Source organism: Cetorhinus maximus, chromosome 22 (genome assembly GCF_964194155.1).
Source record: "Cetorhinus maximus chromosome 22, sCetMax3.hap1.1, whole genome shotgun sequence".
NCBI lineage: Eukaryota > Metazoa > Chordata > Chondrichthyes > Lamniformes > Cetorhinidae > Cetorhinus > Cetorhinus maximus.
The window spans coordinates 60,107,435-60,131,935 of record NC_135900.1 but is presented as its reverse complement, the minus strand read 5'-3'; the positions used below and the strand labels follow the sequence as shown (position 1 = coordinate 60,131,935).

The 24,501-nt window shown below is 42.5% G+C and overlaps 1 protein-coding gene across 2 annotated transcripts in view; it reads left to right on the top strand.

Moving 5' to 3' along the window:
- LOC144696734 (metabotropic glutamate receptor 8) overlaps window positions 1-24,501 on the top strand; it is a 429,432-nt gene that overhangs the window by 280,755 nt on the left and 124,176 nt on the right. Inside the window, exons 6-7 of one of the 2 annotated variants that reach the window (XM_078568399.1) lie at window positions 15,283-15,483; window positions 16,105-16,387. In XM_078568399.1, the coding sequence (XP_078424525.1) occupies window positions 15,283-15,483; window positions 16,105-16,154 (251 nt within the window). In that variant the 3' untranslated portion in view covers window positions 16,155-16,387. Of the gene's footprint in view, window positions 1-15,282; window positions 15,484-16,104; window positions 16,388-24,501 lie in introns of those variants that run through there. The other variant, XM_078568398.1, reaches the window with a different exon arrangement.

Sequence of the window (24,501 nt, the reverse complement as noted above, 5' to 3'; positions counted from 1 at the left end):
AATAAAGATGCACGCAAGAGTGGAAACTCAAACTTACATAAGAACATAAGAATTAAGAGCAGGAGTAGGCAATTCAGCCCCTCGAGCCTGCTCCGCCATTCATTACGATCATGGCTAATTTCATTTCGGCCTCAACTCTAATTTCCCGTCCTCTCTACACAACCTGTCAACCCGTTATGAATTAAAAATCTGTCTATCTCCTCCTTAAATTTATTCAGCGTCCTGGCATCCACTGCACTCCGAGGTGGTGAATTCCACAGATTCACGACCCTTTGAGAAAAGTAATTCCTCATCATCTCTGATTTAAATCTACCACCCCTTAGCCTAAAACTATTGCCTCTCATTCTAGAATGCCCCACATGGGGAAACATCAGCTCCACGTCTACTTTGTCTATCCCCTTTAACATCTCAATTAGATCTCCTCTCATCTTTCTAAACTCTAGCGAGTATAGGCCTAAACTGCTCAATCTCTCCACATAATACAAGCCCCGCATCTCTGGAATCAATCTAGTGAACCTCCTCTGAACCACCTCCAATGCAACTACATCCTTCCTCAAGTAAGGGGACCAAAACTGTGCACAGTACTCCAGGTGTGGTCTCACCAATGTCTTGTACAGTCGCAACAACACTTCCCTATTTTTATACTCTATTCCTTTAGCAATAAATGCCAAACTTCCATTTGCCTTCTTTATTACCTGCTGTACCTGCATACTAGCTTTCAGCGATTCATGCACGAGGACACCTACATCCCTCTGCACTGAAGCATTCTGAAGTTTCTCTCCATTTAAATAATAAGCTGTCTTTTTATTCTTCCAACCAAAATGGATAACCTCACACTTATCCACGTTAAACTCCATCTGCTAAATTTTGGCCGATACACCTAACCTGTCCATATCCATTTGTAAATTTCTTATTTCTTCATTACAACTTACTTTCCCACCTATTTTGGTGTCATCTGCAAACTTAGCTTTAGTACCTTCTATCCCTGAATCCAAGTCATTAATATAGATTGTAAATAGTTGGGGCCCAAGGACTGAACCTTGTGGCACACCACTAGTTACAGCTTGCCATCCAGAAAAAGACCCATTTATCCCGACTCTCTGCTCTCTGTTGGTTAGCCAATCCTCTATCCAAGCTAATATATTACCCATAACTCCGTGTGATCTTATCTTGTGTATTAATCTTTTGTGCGGCACTTTATCAAAGGCCTTCTGGAAGTCCAGATATGCTACATCTACAGGATCCCCATTATCCACTTTGCTTGTCATATCTTCAAAGAACTCTAGCAAATTGTCAAACACGATTTACTCTTCACAAAACCATGCTGACTCTGATGGGTTGCATTTTGACTTTCCAAATGCCCCATTACTACTTCCTTAATAATCGATTCAAACAATTTCCCAACGATAGACATTAAACTAACTGGTCTATAGTTTCCTACTTTCTGCCTCCCCCCCTTTTTGAACAAGGGCATTATATTAGCATTTTTCCAACCCACTGGATCCTTTCCAGAATCCAGGGAATTTTGGAATATTATAACCAATGCATCCACTATCTCTGCTGCCACTTCTGTTAAGACCCTGGGATGTAGGCCATCAGGTCCTGGGGACTTTGGCGTATGTGTCCATAGATCTATGAAGGTGGAGGGGCATGTTAGTGGGGTGGTGAAAAAGGCATTTGGGACACTTGCCTTTATCAATCGAGGCGTAGATCACAAAGGTAGGGAGGTCATGTTGGAGTTGTATAGAACCTTGGTGAGGCCACAACTGAAGTACTGTGTGCAGTTCTGGTCAGCACATTATAGGAAGGATGTGATTGCACTGGAGGGGTGCAGAGGAGATTCACCAGGATGTTGCCTAGGATGAAACATTTAAGTTATGAAGAGAGGTTAGATAGACTTGGGTTGTTTTCGTTGAAGCAGAGAAGACTAAGGGGCGACCTGATCGAAGTGTACAAGATTATGAGGGGCATGGACAGTGTGGATAGGGAGCAGCTGTTCCCCTTAGTTGAAGGGTCAGTCACGAGGGACACAAGTTCAAGGTGAAGTTCAGGAGGTTTATGGGGGGAAGTGAGGAAAAACTTTTTTACCCAGAGGGTGGTTACAGTCTGGAATGCACTGCCTGGGAGGGTGGTGGAGGCGGGTTGCCTCACATCCTTTGAAAAGTACCTGGATGAGCACTTGGCACGTCATAACATTCAAGGCTATGGGCCAAGTGCTGGTAAATGGGATTAGGGACGTAGGTCAGTTATTTCTCACGTGTCAGTGCAGACTCGATGGGCCAAAGGGCCTCTCCTGCACTGTGCCATTCTGTGATTCTGTGACTTGTCACCCTTAAATCCCAATAGTTTGCTCAGTACTTTTCTCTAGTGATGGTGATTGTTCTAAGTTCCTCCTTCTTGTTTCCCAGCCAAAGCTCCACCACCTTCCCCTCAGCCACCGGGCTGCCCCTCCCCCCCATCCCACCCACTAGTTCCCCCATACCCAGTAAATATCAGGGTGAAAGTATGTGGAAACAATGGATGATGAATTCCAAGGCATATTAATGGTCACCTGTTCAATAGCAGCAGTCAGTATGGATTCAGAAAGATCCTGTCTAACCAGCCTCTTCAACTTCTTTGAGGAAGTGACAATCCAGGTGCATCGGGCGTTGCCATATGACATGATGCTTCTAGACTCTTATGACTGATGGAGTTGGTAATGCTGAGTTACTTAAAAATCCCAGAGAGAAACTTTAAACAACTGTCATAACCTATAATTTAAAGTGTTATGTTTGAGATGCAACTCTAAATTCAGGAATCAGACCACCAGTTCTTGAGGTTTTACGTTAAATTAAATGAAACATTTTATTAATTTATACAGGTTAAAATATATACACATGGCTACAAATTACTACTATTATAACTTTTAACAAATTCCCAAACTAATCTCCAATAAATCAACAACAACCCATAGACTTAACCAAAACACCAGGCAAAGCATTTTCATCTTATGAATTCAAAATGAGGTTCTTTTCACTTTGGTTCCTGTGGAGCCAGTTGGAGGCTGCAGCTGCCTTTTGATCTCACATTGCCTCTGTTCTCCACACCCTAAAACTGTTGTCTTGTTATACCTACCACTACCCATTGAAAGTTAATTCTCATTGTTTCAACAACCTCTGAACTAAACCTCTCTAACAATAAAACACCTTTCATAGTACCAATTTTATTAGTAATATAAACATTTTGCTTGGTAGCTGCTAGATAGGTGTCCGTTTTCACCCTACCTCTTGAATGCTCTATTCAAAAAATGCAAATTAACGCTATCTCTCTTACGGATCAAAACTAGTACACGTCAAAGCACTCAGACTAGCTGGCTTTAATCCAATTAAGACATACCCACAGACTAAACCTCTAGTTTAAAAGAAAAATATTTTCCAAAATATTATATACATTAATAGCTTCATGACATAGACCTAGAGCGGAAAACATCGGGAGATTGCAAACATTGGTTTCACATCGTTGTAAAGCCAGTTAGCGATCATCCACGCCACCCATCAATGGCGGGCTGTGTTTCCCACCATCACACATTGGGAACCTAATTTCAATAATTTAGCATCTCATTATAAGCCCTGCTCGCCCGAATCATCCCCCCACGCTGGACCATCATGCCGACATGTTTCACAATGGTATATAAGCGACGTGCACCTGCAGGCCTGCACTTCACTCGGGACTTCGAGGTGCATTTGCCTACTTTGCTTTGGGCAGCACTTGTGATCATTGGCGCCAAGCTTCGCAGGCAGCATCACATCACTTTTAGGGGGCGCCCATGGGCAGGTCTCCAGCTACCAGACAGGGATAAGGTGGGGGTGGCTTTTCAATGGCTGCAGGGCGAGGGCTGTACTGGGGAAGGTGGGTATCCCAGGGTGTGTGTGTGGGGGCACATGTTGACCTGTGCAAGTGGTATCAAGGTGGTGAGGGCTGAGAAGGCAATCTGTAGAGGAGATGAGGCCAGATAGAGATGTGCGGGTGTTTGTGAGAGAGTGAGTGGTGATGTTTCTTGAGCTGGCAGTGAGTGAGATGCCATTGAACGTGTGATGGCCTTGTGAGCTTTTTTTTATTCATTCACAGGATGTGGGTGTCACTGGCTGGGCCAGCATTTATTGCCCATCGCTAGTTACCCTTGAGAAGGTGGTGGTGAGCTGCCTTCTTGAACTGCTGCAGTCCATTCGATCCAGGTGCACCGGGCATTGCCATATGACATGATGCTTCTAGACTCTTATGACTGATGGAGTTGGTAATGCTGAGTTAATTAAAAATCCCAGAGAGAAACTTTAAACAACTGTCATAACCTATAATTTAAAGTGTTATGTTTGAGATGCAACTCTAAATTCAGGAATCAGACCACCAGTTCTTGAGGTTTTACGTTAAATTAAATGAAACATTTTATTAATTTATACAGGTTAAAATATATACACATGGCTACTAATTACTACTATTAGGGAGGGAATTCCAGGATTTTAACCCAGTGACAGTGAAGGAACAGTAATATAGTTCCAAGTCAGGATGGTGTGTGGCTTGGAGGGGAACTTGCAGCTGGTAGTGTTCCCATACATCTGCTGCCATTGTCTTTCTAGGTGGTAGAGGTCACAGGTTTGGAAGGTGCTGCCGATGGAGCCTTGGTGAATTGCTGCAGTGCATTTTGTAGATGGTACATACTGCTGTCACTTTGTATTGGTGGTGGAGGGAGTGAATGTTTAAGGTGGTGGATGGGGTGCCGAGCAAGTGGACTGCTATGTCCTGGATAGTGTTGAGCTTCTTGAGTGTTGTTGGAGCCACACTCATCCAGGCAAGTGGAGAGTATTCCATCACACTCCTGAAATATGCCTTGTAGATGGTGGACAGGCTTTAGGGAATGAAGAGGTGAGTTACTTGCCACAGAATTCCTAGCCTCTGACCTCTCTTGCAGCCATAGTATATATATGGCTGGTGTAGTTCAGTTTCTGGTCATTGGTAACCTTCAGGATGTTGATAGTGAGGGATTCAGCGATGGTAATGCAATTGAACATTAAGGGGCAATGGTTAGATTCTCTCTTGTTGGAGATGGTCATTGCCTGGCATTTGTGTGGTGCGACTGTTACTTGTCACTCATCAGCCCAAGCCTGGATATTGTCCCGGTCTTGCTGCATTTGGACATGGACTGCTTCAGTATCCGAGGAGTTATGAATGATGCTGAACGTTATGCAATCATCAGCGAACATCCACACTTCTGACCTTATGATGGAAGGAAGGCCTTTGATGAAGCAGATGAAGATGGTTGGGCTTAGGACACTACCCTGAGGAACTCCTGCGGCGATGTCCTGGAGCAGAGATGACTGACCTCCAACAACCTCAGCCATCTTCTTTTTGTGCTAGGTATGACTCCAACCAGTGCAGAGTTTTCCCCCTGATTCCCATTGATTCCAGTTTTGCTAGGGCTTCTTGATGCCACACTCGGGCAAACGTTGCTTTGATCTCAAGGGCAGTCACTGTCACCTTACCTCTGGAGTTTAACTCTTTTATCCATGTTTGAACGAAGGCTGTAATGAGGTCAAGAGCTGAGTGGCCCTGGCAGAACGCAAACTGAGCATCAGTGAGCTGACTATACTAAGCAAGTGCCGTTAGATAGCACTGTTTGTGACCCCTTCCATCACCTTACTGAGTTTAGAGTGATGAAATGGTTGCCTTACCCTGGTGGTACGGATAAGATCATTCATCCTCTTTCTGCACTGGATGGCCAACCTCTTCTAAGCAGCATTGGCACTGACCACCACTGCCACCACCTGCCAAGCCGGAGTGGTGAGATTGCTGGACCTCCTGCAGCCAGCGCGGTGGCAGGGGACATCATGGCGACCTCCAAAAGGCATTCCTGTGACAGGTCACTGAACTCTTCTTGGCTTTCAGGGCCATGTAGTCACTGAGCAGTCCTGGGCTGCAAGCATTGAGAACTGTGTTCTCAGAGGCTGCGGTTTAGGTATGGCACCCAGAGTGAGGAAACAGTGTAGTAACAGCATGGCGGGCAATTCAGAGGCCACCCACCAGCGAGATGGTATGTTTCCACTGGCTGCATAATTAATGAGGCGGGATGCAGAGGATACAGTGCAGAAACCTGCCCTTGCAGCAGGCGGAAAAAATGTCTTTTTTCAAGCCCGCCACCGCACTTGGTGCAATTAAGGGAAAATTTCAGCCAATATGAAGTGAAGTACTGAGTAAGGTGCCTCAGTGCTGGGAGCACCACTTTCTGATTTATGTAAGTGGTCTTGCAGGAGCTGGGCGGTAGTTTTAACTTGAGCCACCAGGTAGAATACACAATCCAATCAGAAGCCAGTGGAAAGTAAAATTGAGCAGCGTACAAAATGGACAGCCCCCCAGTCTGATCAACTGAGTTCCCCACGGCGTAATGGAATTGGAAGGAACAGCTTAGAAACTGCCGAATGAGCTGAACAAGATATGCAAGTGGGAAGAAAAATGATAAAAAGGTGCATTTGCAAAGTCCCTTTGATGTAGTGAAGTGTCCCAAGGTGAGCAGAAAATTGTAAAGGGTAGGCACAGAAGCAAAGGCAAGATCAAAGAGAAGGTTTTTGAAGGAGAGAATTGTGGCTGGGATAAGAATAAATTAGGTAAGTTCTAGAATGCAGGGCAGTGTTGACTAAAGGCTATTGGGATTGGTGGCTACTGCTGGGATTACAGCAAGTCCCCTGAAGTGGAGGAGCCAGGAGCCCAGATCCAGGTTCATCCGGGGTCTTGCAAAAGCCAGGCTGACAGGCCCAAGCAAGGGGTAGGGGGGTCGGGCTGGACAGATTAGTGGTAGGGGATAGGCAAGGTTGGGAAAACATTGTGTGCATGATTATTTTAGTACTGATGGGGTTAAGGAGGGGAGGCTGTGAGCAAGATTCTGGCTGTGGTATTAGATGGCCTGGTGAGGGACTGAGCCAGAAGCTCAGCTCAGAGTCAAGCAGGATGCAATGTTTGGTTTACCATGAACAAGCGGCTAAGGACTGGGGTGGAATCTGGAACTAGGGAAAAAGTGTCCCAACAGGATGCCTCAGCATTTGCCAATCAAAACATAAACCTCAGAGAGCAGATGCAAGAGAGGAAATCCTGAGCCGAGAACTTGCCCAAAACTCAATCGTCTTCTGTATGCTGTCCTTTTTGCAGCAGAACCTTCTGGGTGCAGATCAGCCTTAGCAGTCACCTATGTAGCCACCAGAACTCTGCCAAACACCTCACATGATGGACATGATCATCTTCTCCTTGAAGGACAAACAAGAAGATGATTCAATTAGTGACAGACATTTAAAACATTTTTAAAATGTCTGTCACTAATTGAATCAGACGGAGGCCCAATTAAAAGAAAAACACATGCTCATGAGCACAATTTAGGCAATTAAGGGCCTCCGTCAGCTTGACATCTCCAGTCTGTAAAAACATTAAAATCTGTTCTAAAGGAAGCTATTCAAAGCACATTCAAGAAGAGTGACAGCAAACAATCCAATACATTGAGTTTATGGGGAAAAAAAACCAAGCATTTCTAATTTACTGAAATTATTTCAGATGCAATTGATGTATTGACCAGTAATCACAATAAAGTGGATATTTGATTATTTTACCTTTCAAGATTATCTGATCCAGGCCACATCAAAAGATTTGTAACAAAATGAAAGTTCTTGGGATAAGCCAAATTGACCGAATAAGAGGAGCAAAGGTTAGAGATTAGTCCCCAGTTCTTATGAACAGCAGTGATCAGCTGAGTAATCCAAGAGCAACAACTCAGGGTTCTGCCATTCACAATCTCTATTGACAGCTTGGCAGTATATGTACTTCTGAGTCAGAAGGTTGTAGGTTCAGGCTCCATGCCTGAACTTAAGTGCATAATCTTGGCTGACACTCCAGAGCAGTACTGAGAAACTGCTGCATTGATGGAAGTTGCAGTCTTTTGGGTAGCATGTTAAAGCTGAAGTCTCATTAATCCTCTCCCTCATTTCAATTTTGAGGTATGTTCTGAACACAGGCAGGAATTGCCATTCTCACCTCCTTGGAATATGTGGCATCAATGCCAGAATAAGCCACAAATAATAAAGAAAAGATGAAACAAAGAAAAAAATTGGAGAACCACCCATTAAAATCAATTAATATTTGGAGCAAAATGCATCCAAAAAAACTACAAATACAAAACAAAAGCTCCATATTTTAAACAACTTGGAACTAATCTTAACCTGAAATGGTTGGAAGGTAAAATTTTAAAGATATCAAATCTGACCCCAATCCTTCTCCAAACTGGCCAATTCTGGTTTTAACAGAGGCAGGACAGAGGGAGGTGGACAACCAATCTGATTCCAGAAGGCAGGCTGGCAAGAGGGAGGGACAAGGTCATGGAGTGAATTAAAGCAAAAAAGAGAATTTTTAAATTAAGGTGTTACTGGGTCAGGAGCCAATGTAAGTTAGCAGTACAGGGCCTGATTTTGCAACATGCATTAACTGTTTGTGGCCCCACCAGGAGCACAGGCCTCATGTAATTGGGATTTGAAAAAAATTAGTCTAGTCTTATTTTTAAAGAAAAGAGATCAGTGAGGGACAGAAGTGATGGCATGATCTCCAATTATAAAATAATAAAAAATAAATAAAAACAAGATAAAAGAAAAACGTAAATGTATTCATATAATGTCTTTCATGACTTCCGAACATATTTAAATGTTGTAAAGTCTTTTAGTACTTGAAGTGCAGTCACTGTTCTGCAGGAAATGTGGCAGTCAATTTATATAAAGCAAGCTCCCAGAAACAGCAAGATGATAATGAACAAGTAATCTGTTTTATTGATGTTGGTTAAGCAATAAGTATTAGCCAGGTCACCAGGTCAAAAGCATGTATGCAGAGGTATTTTTAGGAAAACCAGGCTGAAAGATCTGGGAGACAAGGAGATTAGCAAAAAGCTGTAAGCTAAATCTTAAGTCACAGCCTCCTTGCTTATGTCCTTAGAGGAGACATCTTCTGAGCACAGGAAATAGTAAAAACAAAAACAGAATTACCTGGAAAAACCCAGCAGGTCTGGCAGCATCGGCGGAGAAGAAATCAGTTAACGTTTCGAGCCTTCATGGCCCTTCGGCAGAACTGAAGCATAGTTGGAAGAAGGGAGAAATATAAATTGGTTTAAGGTGGGTGAGGGGGGGGGGGTGGTGGGAGAGAGAGAGAGAGACATTGAGGGTGTGAAATAGTAATTCAGTCGAAGTATTTAGACAAGAATTGGATCGATACTTGATTTATGCAATGTACAGAACGGAAGGCAAAAATGACAGGGGTAGACCAGGTCCTAAAGCAAGAACTACATAACGAAGGTGGCTGTATGGACTGAGGGCCCCATACTTATCCATAGTTACCTATGTTGCTGCTTTCACCTGGAAAATTTGAAGAACTGCTATTTTCAAATTGAATGCACCATGAGATGATTATTGAATTCTTAAAAGTCACACTCAGCATATGTTCATGTGCTCTGTTCCGCTAATTGAGAGTGGCTTGATGTATGTAACGACCACAATTCTCAATATCATGAATATGGTGGTAAAATGGAGGATTGTTTCTAGCATCTATAACAGCTCAAGCTAAGCCATCCAGACTGGTCAAGATTATGTATATATATATATATATATATATATACTGCAGCTGCCATTACATAAACTAAGCTATAGATCTGTAAATTCTAAGCACATCTGTATACAGCTGAACTACATGCCCTCACTGTAGATTTAAAACTTTCTCCTTTGCCCCCACAAATCGGAATCATTGAGGAAGTCATTTGGAGGTGTTGGAGCACCCAACTGCAATTACTGTTCCCTCGTTGCCTGCTAAGAATCCCAAGGAGGAAGTGGGTACACTGCCAATTTATACCAGAGGTTGTATTCCGAGATAGATACACTAAGTACATGCCTTTAAGGTAATACTTAAGCAAGCAATTACTGGATACTTTCAGCTTAATTCTGATATCTGTGATGTAAAAGATAGACGCAGGTTTACTGAAGTGCAACAACTGCTGTAATGTTCATGCCATGAATTTAGATAAGAAAATACACACTGACATTCTGAAAACTGAACCACACGGAATCTTTCAAAACTCATGACTACAGAGTCAGATTTTTTGAAGAGGTCACACACACAAATTTGAGGCATTAGCAAAACAGAAATCAATCAAATGATTTTGGAATCATTATGTAGGCCTGACTTACTAGAATTATTTTTCAGCAAACAGCCCTGTCATTACATCAGAAATCTAGCTGAACAAGGCAAAAAAAGCAAACAGTGCAGGAAAATACTGCCAACTATGTACAGAGTTGGTGTCACTGAAAGTATGTGCAGGTTAGGAGTTTTTAGGGCTGAGTATAGCAGTTATGATGCTGGTGTTTTACTATAAAGGCAAAGGTAGGAGATTAGCATTATTATGTTAGTGGCACCATTGTGTAATGGAGGCTGGAAGGCTGTTGCTATAGTGTCATGCTTGCATGTGCTGTAACTGATGTGCCATGAGATTTTGGTCATGGTTTAAGAAATGAACCATTAGTTTCAAGCCCATGGTCCAGATTCGCTGACTGGGATGTTATTAAACTGAAAGATTACAACCAAATCCTTGTCCATGTGGAGGATGCAATGACGCATTTATATTATAGCAGCACACAGAAAATTGGAATGAAGTTTCTGCTCCTTTTGGTGTACAAAATGCATTTGACAAGTGGAGTGGTGACTAGAGTTCTTGTCCTTGTTTTGGATTTAAGGAGTATTGTCTTACTCTTTTCAAAAGGAGCAGTCTTTGTCAGAGAGAGCATGGACTGGATCTTCCCCACTGCATTGGGAAGTGCGATTCAGACCATCCCCCGACTTTGCTATCTTGAAACCGTCACCTCAGCCTGCTCCCATAGTATTTTCATCTCTGTGAGACATGGGTGGGCAAGGTTTGGGTCTGACATCTCGCTGGGGAAACCCGAGGTAGTGTCAGAGTTAGCTGAGTGCCAAGAAAGGCTGGTTAGAAGTCTGCCTCGGTTCCCTTGGACATCAGACCAGTCCTGCACATAGTTGTTAGGCTCCCTAGCCCTCACCCCTTTGGCCCCTCCATTCCCCCTCATAGCCCCATGCCCCTGCCATGCCCCATTGTACCGCATGCCCCTCCACATCTCCCATGACACTTCACCCCCACCCCAAATCCCCCACGTTCCCTCAATGCCCCTCATATTCCTCCCATAGTCCTTTCCCCCCTTGCACCCCTTGCTCCCCCCCCCTCCATGAATCCTCCATACCCACTCTTCCATTGTCCACTATGTACAGAACAAATATGGCAGGATTTTGAAATGCTTCTGAAACTGACAAAAGAAGAATTTGAAAATCTCCTTTGGAAAAAAGCTGCTGATATTACAACCGCATAAAAATGTCATCCAAACATAGACAGTCATAGTATCAATGACAAAAGCGTCAACCTCTTAATTCCTCCTAATCCTGCCCAAATAAACATACAGGCATTGAATAAACACATCAAAATGTTACAAAATAACCTATTACAACCTCATAAAACTGTCAATCAAACAAGGTGAGTATTTCCCTTCAAGATGTGTCAACATTGCCTACTGAGCTGAGTCCATTAGCCATTCTTGGAGTTCAACCAAGCATTCATAATGAGGCCATCTAGCAACTACATCAACAGAAGCAGTTTGATCAGATGGCTAGGCATCTGTTCTTTCCAGATTTAATTTCAGATTTTCATCAGTTCTCTATTTTTAAATAATGCTGACTGGTACTGATACAGAGTGGGAAATAAGACACACTGCACATTCTCAAACTGCATGATCTAAATTCAGCTCAGACTCTTAGCCCTGAGCAAAAGTATCATGTCAGAGTTCAATCCTTTGGTAGATGTGAAGGTCTTTGAGTAAGAACTTTAATCAAGGCATTGAAAGGCAGTGTTGCCTTCGTGGTTCCTTTGCACAGACTCACCAATGTCACACACAGGACTGGTAAACTATAAGTAGGTCTGACTTATTTGGAAGACAACAACAGGTATATATACATATTACAGGATGGCTCAACAGACAGATCTTCTCTAGGGTTTCAGCAACCATTACTTACAGCCACAGCAACAGCTGCAACTCCTATAATACTAACTGGCTGCCAGTCGTATGCTGCTTTACATCCTGGTTCCTTGATCATTAGTATATTCCCTTAAAGTGATATCACAACTGACACAAGAATTTGGTGAATAAATTTGATCATCTTAATGCAAACTCTGTAATTTTTTATGTTTCTTTGGTTTAACCCTTATCTTGTACATTATTTCTGTCAGTAACTGAAATTTCTAATGCAGAATGAACAAAGAAATCAGAAGGCATTTGAAGTAGTTTCTATGAACTTTGGGATTACATTGCACAATCACAAGATGATATACTTTAATTATAAGATAGAAACTGTTCCATTTCTCATGGAGTGGCAGCTTTAACATTGATAAGGCTGGCCACAATACCACCTTCAAGACTAACAGGTACTGCATGCATTTATGATGCCTCACATAACAAATTTAATATATAAATTATATTCACTTGAGGAGAAAAAGTACATTTAACGCCAGGGTTTGAAAACACAGCAGAATTTGAAAGGCAAGCTTTGGTTGTCAAAAAAATTTTTTTCTAGGGGCAGATGCCCCCAAGGGGTATTAGCGTCAGCTACAATAATGAATGAATGTGTGTTTTTTCACTGCAGTGACAGTGTTTGCGATGAATTTGGAAGTTTTGTCCTTTGGAATGTCACTCAAATCTAAACTAGAAAGGGGTATTAGATAGAATGTAAAATGTTATGCTTCAGTGAAGAGCTGATGGGTTTTTAACATCTCTTCTTGCCTTTTTGACTTCATTTTCTCCAGTATATGAATACTCATGGCTGAATTAGATGTAGGCACCTACTTTTAGTTTACAACAACCGCTGTTATGTTTTACATGGGTAAAGGCAGTAAGTCATGGCCTTCTTAGCAATTAGTCATAATTAGTATCTGATTAGTAAGGTAAAAGAGATGGTGGATAAGCAGTTAGCACATCCACAATCTACACACTTGGAGACTGCATCAAAAGATTTATTAGCTCCAGTTATGGAGTTAGAATGGGCACGGACTCAACGAGCTGGGTAGCCTCTTTACATAACAATATTTTTATGATTTCTAAAAAAATGCACAAGGTTGCCTAGAAATTTTGGGGATAAAGGAAGTATCATGGAGCCATGGAGTGTGCACTAGAATTATTTCTTTTGGTCAACTGTACAATGCTGAAATATAGACAAGTTGGAATTTTAATGCCACTTTAAAAAGTCTAATTCATTATAAATGTTTCTAATGGCTCCCATTAGCCTGTTTGGCCTTTAAAGAACATGTATTGACATTAATATGGAAATACAGTTATCTCCTTTGGTCTGATATCATTGTTAATGCATTTCTGGGACAGATACCACTTAATTGATCCAAGATATGTGCGTTTCCACGGTATTAGGCTTGCTACTTCACAAAGGCCTCAACCTTCTCTACAATGTATTTGGCAAAATAATGACTCTTGTCTGGAATAATAAAAAATTATTTCCTTCAGCTCTTGTCTCAAACTTTGTGAATATAACATAACGAGAACAAACCTGCTTATTTGTCCTTCCCTGACGTCATTGGTATTGCACCAAAGAGGGAAGCAGTTTTTGAAAACAGTCAATTCTTAATTTTGCAACAAATTGGCTTTGTGTTGTACCTGTAACTTCTGCATGAAACACAAAGCTGCATCTTCTTTCCACTCTTGGGATGTAGGCATCACTGGCAAGGCCAGAGTTTATTACCCATCTTGAGTTGCCCTTGGGAAGATAGTGTAAGCTGCCTTCTTGATCCGCCTTATGTATTAGGTAGGGCATTCCATCTTTGTGATGATGAATGAAGGGTGAGATTCATCCAGCACGGTATGGTGTGTGATTTGGAGGGAATTTTGGATTGTATTCCTGTGGATATTGAAACTATCTTCAGAAAGTAAAAGCACAACGATGTTTAATATTTTAAAAGCCCAGGAAGCACTTTAATCTGCTTCCCCTGATCTCTTCACAAGAAATACATGCTCTGTGGTTTTATGCTTCCATGGAGAAATGGACAAAAAGTGATCCCTATAATACTAGGAAGATTCACAAGTTTCTAAATAATGGAAATGGAACTTGGTTTAATCAGCCAATGTCAACCAGTAGTCTCAATAATGGGAAACTCTCTAATATGCATCATAACCTGGTCCTTTAGCATTTCTGCTGATTATTGGCATGGACTTCAGTAGCTCTTAAATTATTGAATGTTCTTCGAAAATGCAGAACTTCCATCATCAGCCTCCAAATTTTACTTAGTATTTGTTATTTGTGAATAGAGGCTGAACTTACATCGCTCGTCCCAATATTTTATTAAAGTGAGAATTTGTGAGAACAGTGTTGAACAGAAATTTTGAAGTTCTTTTATGGCATTTTTCATTGTTTTCTATATGCCTCACATTAAGTACACCTTGCTGAAGTGTGCAAAGATTTTGCCCTGCTTGTCTCTCACCACCTCAGTCTCAGCTGATGGTGTTGATGTAAGGTCTCAATAATATATTGTGTCTACCTTTTGAGATAAGTTAAGATGCCTGATGGAGAGCATGTAAGAATATTTCTTGTCGGTGTTTGTGAATGTGTGGGCACACTCTCTTCACTTTCATCACATAATCCGCATCACGGTGGAATTAGTAACATTTGGCAAACCAGCTGTTGTCACATGCAGAATCTGAAAACCTTTTAATGTGAAGAAACTGACCTGTAAACATTTTTGACATGCAACATTGGAACTAGTGTGTTTGCACAGTGACATATTGCCACTTTTCAGTTCTATAGCATCAGTCATTAAAAGCAATAATTTCTCATTACTGCCCTGTGTGCACGGAAGCACAGTGTAGCTACAGCTGAACTCTATCCCATTTAAATACCAACTTGAGATATTAGTGCCTGAGGCATCGAGGATCTTGCTGTTTTTTGGATTATAAGGATAAAAGACACAAATGGAGAGTGAGTAGCATCTGTTCTTTGGTAAGGTGAAGAAAAATTTACAGTGATCTATTGAAACCAGGCAGCAATGGAGAGAAGGTGTTTAATAGGAACAACATACTGAATGTTGAATTGTTGAACACCATAAGCATCCTTGCACTCATTGGACACTGATGAAGTATGTAAAAAAAACTCTTGAATGTTGAACCTCTTCATTTTTTTTAGGATTGGAAAGAATTGGAAGGGATTCATCATATGAGCAGGAAGGAAAAGTGCAGTTTGTCATCGACGCTGTGTACTCAATGGCACATGCATTACACAATATGCACAAAGAACTGTGTCCTGGTTATGTTGGTCTCTGCCCCACAATGAGCTCTGTGGATGGCAAGGAATTGCTGCGGTTTATTCGAGCTGTAAACTTCAGTGGTGAGTATTTTCATTTTCTGCTCTCTCCAGGCATAGTTTTATTTTCCTGCCCTCTTTTGAAAACATTTTTATTAGTGTTATAATCCTAATAACCAGTTGGTGGAGGAAAAAACAGAGCCAGTCTTTATTTGGATAAGGTTTATTCACAGAATGAAACATTATAGGTATATATCTCCAGATTCTACTCAACTCCTGTGCCAGCAAGCGTCTCTTTATATGTGCTCAAGTAACTATCCAATTAATGCCCTCCACCTGTATGTATTTAACCTCAGTTGATACAATGAACACTGTGGGTTCTTGTAACCACCATGAACTTTTTGCTAGAGATCAGATATTTATGGGCCTTCAGCTGTGTGATTCAAAGCTTCATGCTCTATAGGTCATTGATTTCCTCAGAGCAGCAGATAAGTTTAGACCTACATTTCACTGGGACTAATTATGAGATTTTACCTTTATTTTATTTGGGATTGAATGTAAAGTGACTTCACTCTTACTGTGCTACCAAATTATAGGATTTCCCCAGTTCACAAAAGGTGATTTAATGGTACAGCATTGTTAATGGAATGCATTAATATTATAGGTAATATTCTAATGCGACTTTCTCATTGAATATACCTACAGGTTTTTCTCTAAGATTCCCGAATTTGATTCAATCTTTCATTTTCTTTTGAGAATTGACATCATTGAAAATTGTCTTGTTTAAACAAATTATGGATAAGGTCCTTAGTTTGGGGACCACTGTTAACTTGCTTTGTGGTTAACAATTGACCTTGTGCGGTGAATAACTCTCGTATGTTGACATTGCTCAGTGGCCATGAAATAACATTAAGACTAAAACTGCTTTCAACCCTCCCTAAAGCATTTGATGTTTATAATGTATACCCCCCAAGTAAGAACATAAGAAACTTGGTTGACCTTTGGCATCCACTCCATTTTTCTGCCCACTCCCCATATCCCATGATTCCCCGAGAGACGAAAAATCTGTCTATCTCAACCTTAAATATATTCAACGATGGAGCATCCACAACCCTCAGGGAAGAGAATTCCAAAGATTCACAACCTTTTCAGTGGAGAAATTTCTCCTCTTTTCACTTCTAAATGATTGGCCCCTTATCCTGAGACTGTACCCCTGTGATCCAGATTCCCCAGCCAGGGGAAACAATCTCTCAGCATCTACCCTGTCAGGACCGTTTCAGGATCTTATATGTTTCAATGCGATCACCTCTCATTCTTCTGAACTCCAGTGAATATGGGCTCAATTTGCTCAGCCTCTCATCTTGGGACAAGCCTCTCACCCCAGGGACCAATCTAGTGAACCTTCAATCTACCATCTCCAATGCAGGTATATCCTTCCTTAAATATGGAGATCAAATCTGTGCACAGTATTCGACACGTGGTCTCACCAAAGCTCTGTACAATTGTAGTAAGACTTCTATATTCTTGTCCTGCAATCCCCTTGCAATAAAGGCCAATATGCCATTTGTCTTCCTAATTGTTTACTGTGCCAACAAGCTAACTTGTTCTGTTCCTTGTATGAGTACACCCAAGTCCCTCTGAACATCAACACTTACAATTTTCATGCCTTTTAAAAACTATTCTGCTTTTCTATTCTTACAACCAAAATGAATAACCTTCCAATCCCCCACATTATCCCCCATCTGCCAACTTGTTGCCTGCTCATCAACCTGGCTATTTTTTTCGTAGACTCTTTGCATTCTCCACACAGCTTGAAATCCAACCCAGCTTTGTATCGCCAGCAAACCTGGATACATTACTCTCTGTCTCTTCGACTAAGTCATTAATATAGATCGTAATAGCTAATGCCCCAGCACTGATCCTTGCAACACTCCACAAGTCACCTTCTGCCAACTTGAAAATACCCTATTTGTCCCTACTCTTTGCTTCCTAACCATTAAACAATCTTTTATCCATGCTAATATTTTATCAACCTTTTGTGTGACACTTCATCAAATGACTTTTGGAAATCCAAATATACTACATGTATTGATCCCCCTTTATCTACATAGTTACATCCTCAAAAAACTCCAATAGGTTTGTCAAAAGTGATTTCCCTTTTGTAAAGCCATGTTGACTTTGATCATTCTATGGTTTTCTAAGTGCATTGTTAAGACTTCCTTAACACCCAGGGGAGAGTTTTCTCCCCATCGGGGGGGAGGTTGGGTGGGAGCTGAGGTTGTGCGCCGCCATTTTACGTGGGCGGACACTGTCACATGAGCTGGGACATGTCTATGAATTTTATTAAAAATTTTTATTGATGTTTTAAAACCTTCATGAAACCTCACCCCGCCCGTGGATGAGGTTTCATAATAAATGCGAAAGCTGCCTGGGCTCTTCGCCTGCCCGCCAACCTTAAGGTTGGACGGGCAGCTCAGTTAATTATTTTAATTGGAATTTAAATGGCCTTAATAGGTCTTTGACAGTTTGGCAGGCGCACAGCCAACTCTGGTGCGTGCCCGCCGAACTGAAGGTCTGAATGATGTGTGGTGACTTCGGGACGCACGCTCGATGTCACTGCGCGTCATATTACACGTCGGCGAGTGGGGCCTGCCCCCCGCTTGCCAACCCAAAGATTCTGGCCCCAGTTTGGGTCCCGCCAAGGTCACTTAGCTCCTGATCTCATTACAGCCTTGGTTCAAACATGGACAAAAAAGCTTAACTCCCGAGGTGAGGTGAGAGTGACTGCCATTGACATCAAGGCAGCATTTGACTGGGTGTGGCACCAAGGAGCCCTAACAAAACTGGAGTTAATGGGAACCAGGGGAAAACTCTCCACTGGTTGGAGTCATGCCTAGTACAAAGGATGATGATTGTGGTTGTTGGAGGTCAGTCATCTCAGCTCCAGGACATCACTACAGGAGTTCCTCAGGGTAGTGTGCCCGACTCAACCATTTTCAGCTGTTTCATCAATGACCTTCCTTCCATCATAAGGTCAGAAGTGGGGATGTTCGCTGATGATTGCACAATGTTAAGCACCATTTGCGGCTCCTCAGATACTGAAGCAGTCCATGTCCAAATGCAGCAAGACCTGGACAATATCTAGACTAAGACTGACAAGTGGTATGTAACATTTGTGCCACACAAGTGCTAGGGAATGACCATCTCCAACAAGAGAGAATCTAACCATCACCCATGATGTTCAATGTCATTACCATCACTGAATCCCCCACTATCAACATCCTGGGGGTTACCATTGAGCAGAAAATGAACTGGACTAGCCATATAAATACTGTGGCTACAAGAGCAGGTCAGAGGCTAGGGATCCTGCAATGAGTAACTCACCTCCTGACTCCCCAAAGTCTGCCCACCATCTACAAGGCACAGGTCAAGAATGTGATGGAATATTCCTCACTTGCCTGGATGAGTGCACCTCCCACAACACTAAAGAAGCTTGACACCATCGAGGACAAAGCAGCCCACTTGATTGGCATCACATCCACAAACATTCACTCCTTCCACCACCGATGCACAGTAGCAGCAGTGTACCATCTACAAGATGCACTGCAGGAATTCACCAAGGCTTCCTAGACAGCACCTTCCAAACCCACGACCACTACCATCTAGAAGGACAAGGGCAGCAGATAGATGGGAACACCACCACCTGGAAGTTCCCGTCCAAGTCACTCACCATCCTAACTTGGAAAGATATTGCCTTTCCTTCACTGTTGCTTGGTCAAAATCCTGGAACTCCCTTCCTAACAGCACTGTGGGTGTACCTACACTACATGGACTGCAGTAGTTCAAGAAGGCAGCTCACCACCACCTTCTCAAGGGCAACTAGCAATGGGCAATAAATGCTGGCCCAGCCAGTGAAGCCCACATCCTGTGAATGAATTAAAAATAAAATAAAATAGTAGATTCCAGCACTTTCCCAATGACTGGCTTGTAGTTCCCTGTTTTCTCCCTCCCTCCTTTCCTGAATAGCGGGAATTGATTTCCACACTAATCCATCTCCCGTGCTGCTTTGATGTCATTTTGTCCCCATTTTCATGTTATGTATTCTGCCCTCATTGGCACATATTCATTCATGCATTCTTCTGACACCAATGTGATTGTTAAGACTGAGAGCAACTGATGAGTTAGTCATTTGCAACAATTAAAATGTGAATGATTGTTTAGCAGCACTCCTTTTAATTTAAAAAGGGTGATTTAATGATTCCGCATTTGTTAGGAGCTCACTTTGGATCTGCAGCCAAGGCTTTCCTAATGTGAGCTCACTCTGAGTGCTACTCCCCACTGGGAATGCTGGATTACAGAATCACACCTTAAAAGTTCATTCTGGCCATTTTTATACCAATGCCAATAGCCATTGTTTATGTTGTGGCACCAATTTTCCTAGAAGAAGCCTTTCCTGAAAGAAAGTATTTCCTCTCGTGTGACTTGAAGCAGGAAACTCAGGTAAAACATGGGCATGTTATGCCCTGAAACCCATGTTTTGGTGCAAGGTGATCCTTCTGGTATGAAATGGACTGGTGACTGGAAGTCTTACACCCCAGAGTTTTCCATGTCGCCATGCAAGTGGTACGTGGACATTTTTGCAATGCCAATATTTAGATTGCCCATAATATAATTGTATCATATGTTGATCTAAATGTTTCTATTAGATTTACTAAAACCTTGATAGCTCGAGCATTCCGATAACATCAGAGTAGCTTTTAACAATAACCTTTTCCCTTGAAAGCATGTCAGATTGGATATTATTTTGTTAAGAGGGCAGAATGAATAGCCCTGTTTCATATTTTTTCCTGGTTTCGAATGGAAACTATTAAAAGAAACTTGTTTGTGTAATGCTTACACCAGCAAAAAGAAAATAAACTGTTTCTGGGAATTTTCCTTAAGCACACCGTCCCTTATCCACAATAAAGCCGATGGCTGATCTTAAGCCTTGATTCCTGCCATTGCTGCCTGGAACTTTCTGATAGGTTAATGGCAACAGGAGGTGACCATTCAGTGCCTGGGGCCAGTTCTGCATTCAATTAGACGATGGCCAAACTGTATCTTAATCCTATTTACCAGCCTTGGTTCCGTAGCCATTATTACACTTCCCTAACAATAATCTACCAATGTCAGTGTGATCAGTCCTCATAAAGCTGGGCTGACACTGGAGTTGTGAGAAGAAGCTCTAATCAAGCCACTGTTCATTTTCACTCTGTGTTGTCTTGCCTTTGGCTCTGTGATTTGCATTTACTGGTGCTGAAGGATGGCTTTATAGAGATTCGGGGGCCAAGGGCTCCAATGCTCACTTTGTTGGTACTGGCAGTGGGACTGGGTCTGCCAGTGATGAAACTTGTTAATATTTTAGAAAAGCAGCTGCCAAAACATTGCCTTTGAGCAGCAGCACCCCTAAGGTCCAGACAGTGGAGGGCAGCTTTGGAGCAGAATCACTGCCAGGAACGGCCAAGTGGCTGACTGCAGGGAACAGCATTTGGGGAATGTGGGAGCTGCTTTAAGGAGCTTGGCTGGGAAGAGAGGAGGCTAATGAAACTATAAGAGCAGGCAAAAAAAAAACCCAGCAACAGAGGAGATGTGGAAGGAGGGAAAAGAGGGATAACAAATATATATTTTAAATATATACATAACTTTAAAAAAACCCCACAAATTTTACAAAACAGGGAACTTACGAGGTAGTCATCTCACACACTCGCAATCCAACGTAGAATCACAGAATGATTACATCACAAAACAGGCCATTCGGCCCATCATGTCTGCACTGGCTCTCCGAATGAGCAATTTACTTAGTGTTACTCCTCTGCCTTCTCCCTGTAACCCTGCGCATTCTTCCTTTTTAGATAATCCAATTCCCTCTTGAATGCCTTGATTGAATCTGCCTCCACCACACTCTCAAGCATCGCATTGCAGATCTTAACCGCTCACTGCGTGAAAAGGTTTCTCCTCTTGTTTCCATTGCTTCTTTTGCCAATTACCTTAATCTGTAACATGGCAGAGGCTCAGAGGTAATGGCGGCGAAACTAACCCATAGCACCACTCAGTGGTCAAAGCTTACAACTGCAAATACACTCAAAATAGTCCTTCTAAATTATTCTAGTGTCACAGACTGGCATATTAATGAGATAATCTATTAAATGTGATGTGTGTCACCAGAAAAGTGTAACATTTAAAATGCAAATACATATAGACATCTTTACATAAATTACTATGGAAGGTTCAACCAACCTGCCCATTGTGTGTGAGAAGTCAAGGGAAAATGCAGTACACAGGTCAAGTAGAGTTGGAGGGCAATTAAATTGGTGAGGGAGGAGGCAGGTGGAGAAGCATAGGAGAAGGCGGGGGAGGGGTAGGAGTCTGGGGCGGTAGGCAGAGGGAGGGAAAGGAGATAGTGAGAATTAGAGGAGTGAGGAATTGAGGAAAGAGGGAAAGATGAAGGGAGGGCTAGGGAAAGGGATATGATGCTCAGTGGCAGAGGGTTAGGGAGATGCACTTGGGTGAGATCAGGGTTTTAGTCATGAGTACAGTGCTCAGTGAATGGGCACATGGGGAGGGTGCCTGTTGCGGGTTCTGATCAGCTGAGTGATGGTTGGAGTTATGGGATGTGCTCAGGTGAGGTATGGGGCCTCTAACCACTCAAACATCTGCAGGGGAGGCTGCTGCTTGGTCTGAAGGAGGAGGTGACTTATGGGTTCCAATCACTAAAATAATGCATAATGGGAAACTGACAATCTCACATGGGGTAAGTAATATGTGTATTTGATGACTCTTAATTGCACACACTGTGGATATTGGGAGTTATATAGCTTGATGATTAACACGAATTACAGAAATCAGCTGACCTCATTTCGATCATTTTGTGCTATCTTCAAACATATCCCCTCACATCCAATGTTGTTCCCATCATTAACACAGCAAACTCCAGGCAGCAATAATTTGTGGAAAGTAATTCATTGGCATGAATTTTCAGCTCATCGGGCTGGCATGATTGGTGGGCCCAGGAGTGACTGGGAAACAGACTGCCGACCGCGATTGGCCCCTGACTGCGATTCCACTGCTGGGGTGGGGGCGGGAGGAGGGCGGGCGATGGAGTTTCCGTGGGATTGGGCAAGCACTGAGAGAAAGCTACCTGAAGGCAGAGAGCTACCTCAGGGAGCTGCCGCCCCGAAATCCATGAAATAAAGTTTTGAAAATCAGGAAAAAAATGTCCAAGCATCACACTCAGGCACCTGAACATATAGATGATAAAAATGCTGTCCACTGATTTTTATTTTTATTTTATTTAATAACGGAAACCTCATCCTGCCCTTGGATGAGGTTTAATGAAAAATGTGAAGTCTGCCTGGCCGATTCACCTGTCCTCCAACCCATAAGATTGGTGGGCCACGAAAAATTGGAGGCAATTGCGCTATTAATGGGCTTAACTGTCCTCTTAATTGTCGGCGGGCGCACTTCCAACTTTTGCGCGCACTCGCCGAGCAAAATATCGCGCGAGCGTGGATGACATCGGGACGCTCACCCGACGTCTTCTCATGTGATTTTACACCTGATCGGGTCAGGTGCACGGACGCCCACGGGACCCAAAATTCTGCCCATTGGCTGCAGAAATTTGCACTGTCCACATCCTTGAGAGATCCCAATGTAAATGTGAGTCCATTCTTTCTTCCAAAATGTGATAGCAGCACAAGAGTACTACTGCTGATTACACTTGGAAAAAGGAATTCATTGGATATGCTGTGCTTGAGCTGTGTCAAAGGAATGGCAAGGTGATACATAAATGTGAGTTTCTTTAATTTCTTTCTTGAAACATGATTCCAATGTACCAATTCACAGGCCTGTTTCTTGAGACTAAATATCGAGGCTCCCTAATTGGGACAATGTATTTTTCCTGACCTATATTTAAAAAGAAGGGGATAATGTACATTAATACAGCATCTTTCATATCCTAGGGTCAGTTCTAACCTCTACAACAAACAAATTACTTTTGAAGTACAATCACTGTTGTTTCATAAGCAAACGTAGCATCTGTTTTGCACACAGCAAGATACCATAAAAAGCAAATTTGATAATGACATGCCATTGGTTCAGGGCGAAGATTATTCAAAATGACTTCCTGGTCTTCTTTAATAGGGAAATGAGGTCTTTTGAATCTGACCAAATAGAGAGAGCCTTGGTTTAACAGTGCATTAGAAAGGTTTTGGCTGAGAAATTGGTTTTGGTGGCACCAATTTTCAGGGCGCTACAAGTGTCATTAGGAATCCCGAATGATGCCTATGGCACATATGCACACTTCTGATACTGTACGAAGCTCGCTGGATGTCATCTTGGAAAAAGCATTAGCATGCACACAGTTAAATGTCTCCCGGAAGTATGCAGAGTAGACAAATCATGAGGTCAATCATCTTGTAACTCTGACCTGCTATCAGCCCTTTGGACTGATAAGTGGCAAGTAACATTTGTGCCACATAAGTACCAGGCAATGACCATCTCCGACAAGAGTGAATCTAACTATCTCCCCTTGACATTCAATGACATTACAATCACTGAATTCCCCACTATCAACATCCTGGGGGTTACCATTGACCAGGAAATGAACTGGGCCAGCCATATAAATATTATGGCTACAAGAGAGGTCAGAGGCTGAGAATTCTGCAGCAAGTAACTCTCCTCCTGACTCCCTAAAAGCCTGTTCACCATCTACACAGCACAAGTCAGAAATGTAATGGAATACTCTCCACTTGCCTGGATGAGTGCAGCACCAACAACACTCAAGAAGCTCGACACCATCCAGGACAAAGCAGCTCGCTTGTTTGGCACCCCATCCACCACCGTAAACATTCACTCCCTCCACCACCGATGCACAGTGGCAGCAGTGTGTACCATCTACAAGATGCACTGCAGCAATTCACCAAGACTCCTTTGACAGCACCTCCCAAGCCTCCTCTCCAAGCCACACACCAGCCTGACTTGGAAATAAATCACCGTTCCTTCACTGTTGCTGGGTTAAAATTATGAACTGCCTTCTTAACAGTATTGTGGGTGTTCCTACACTAC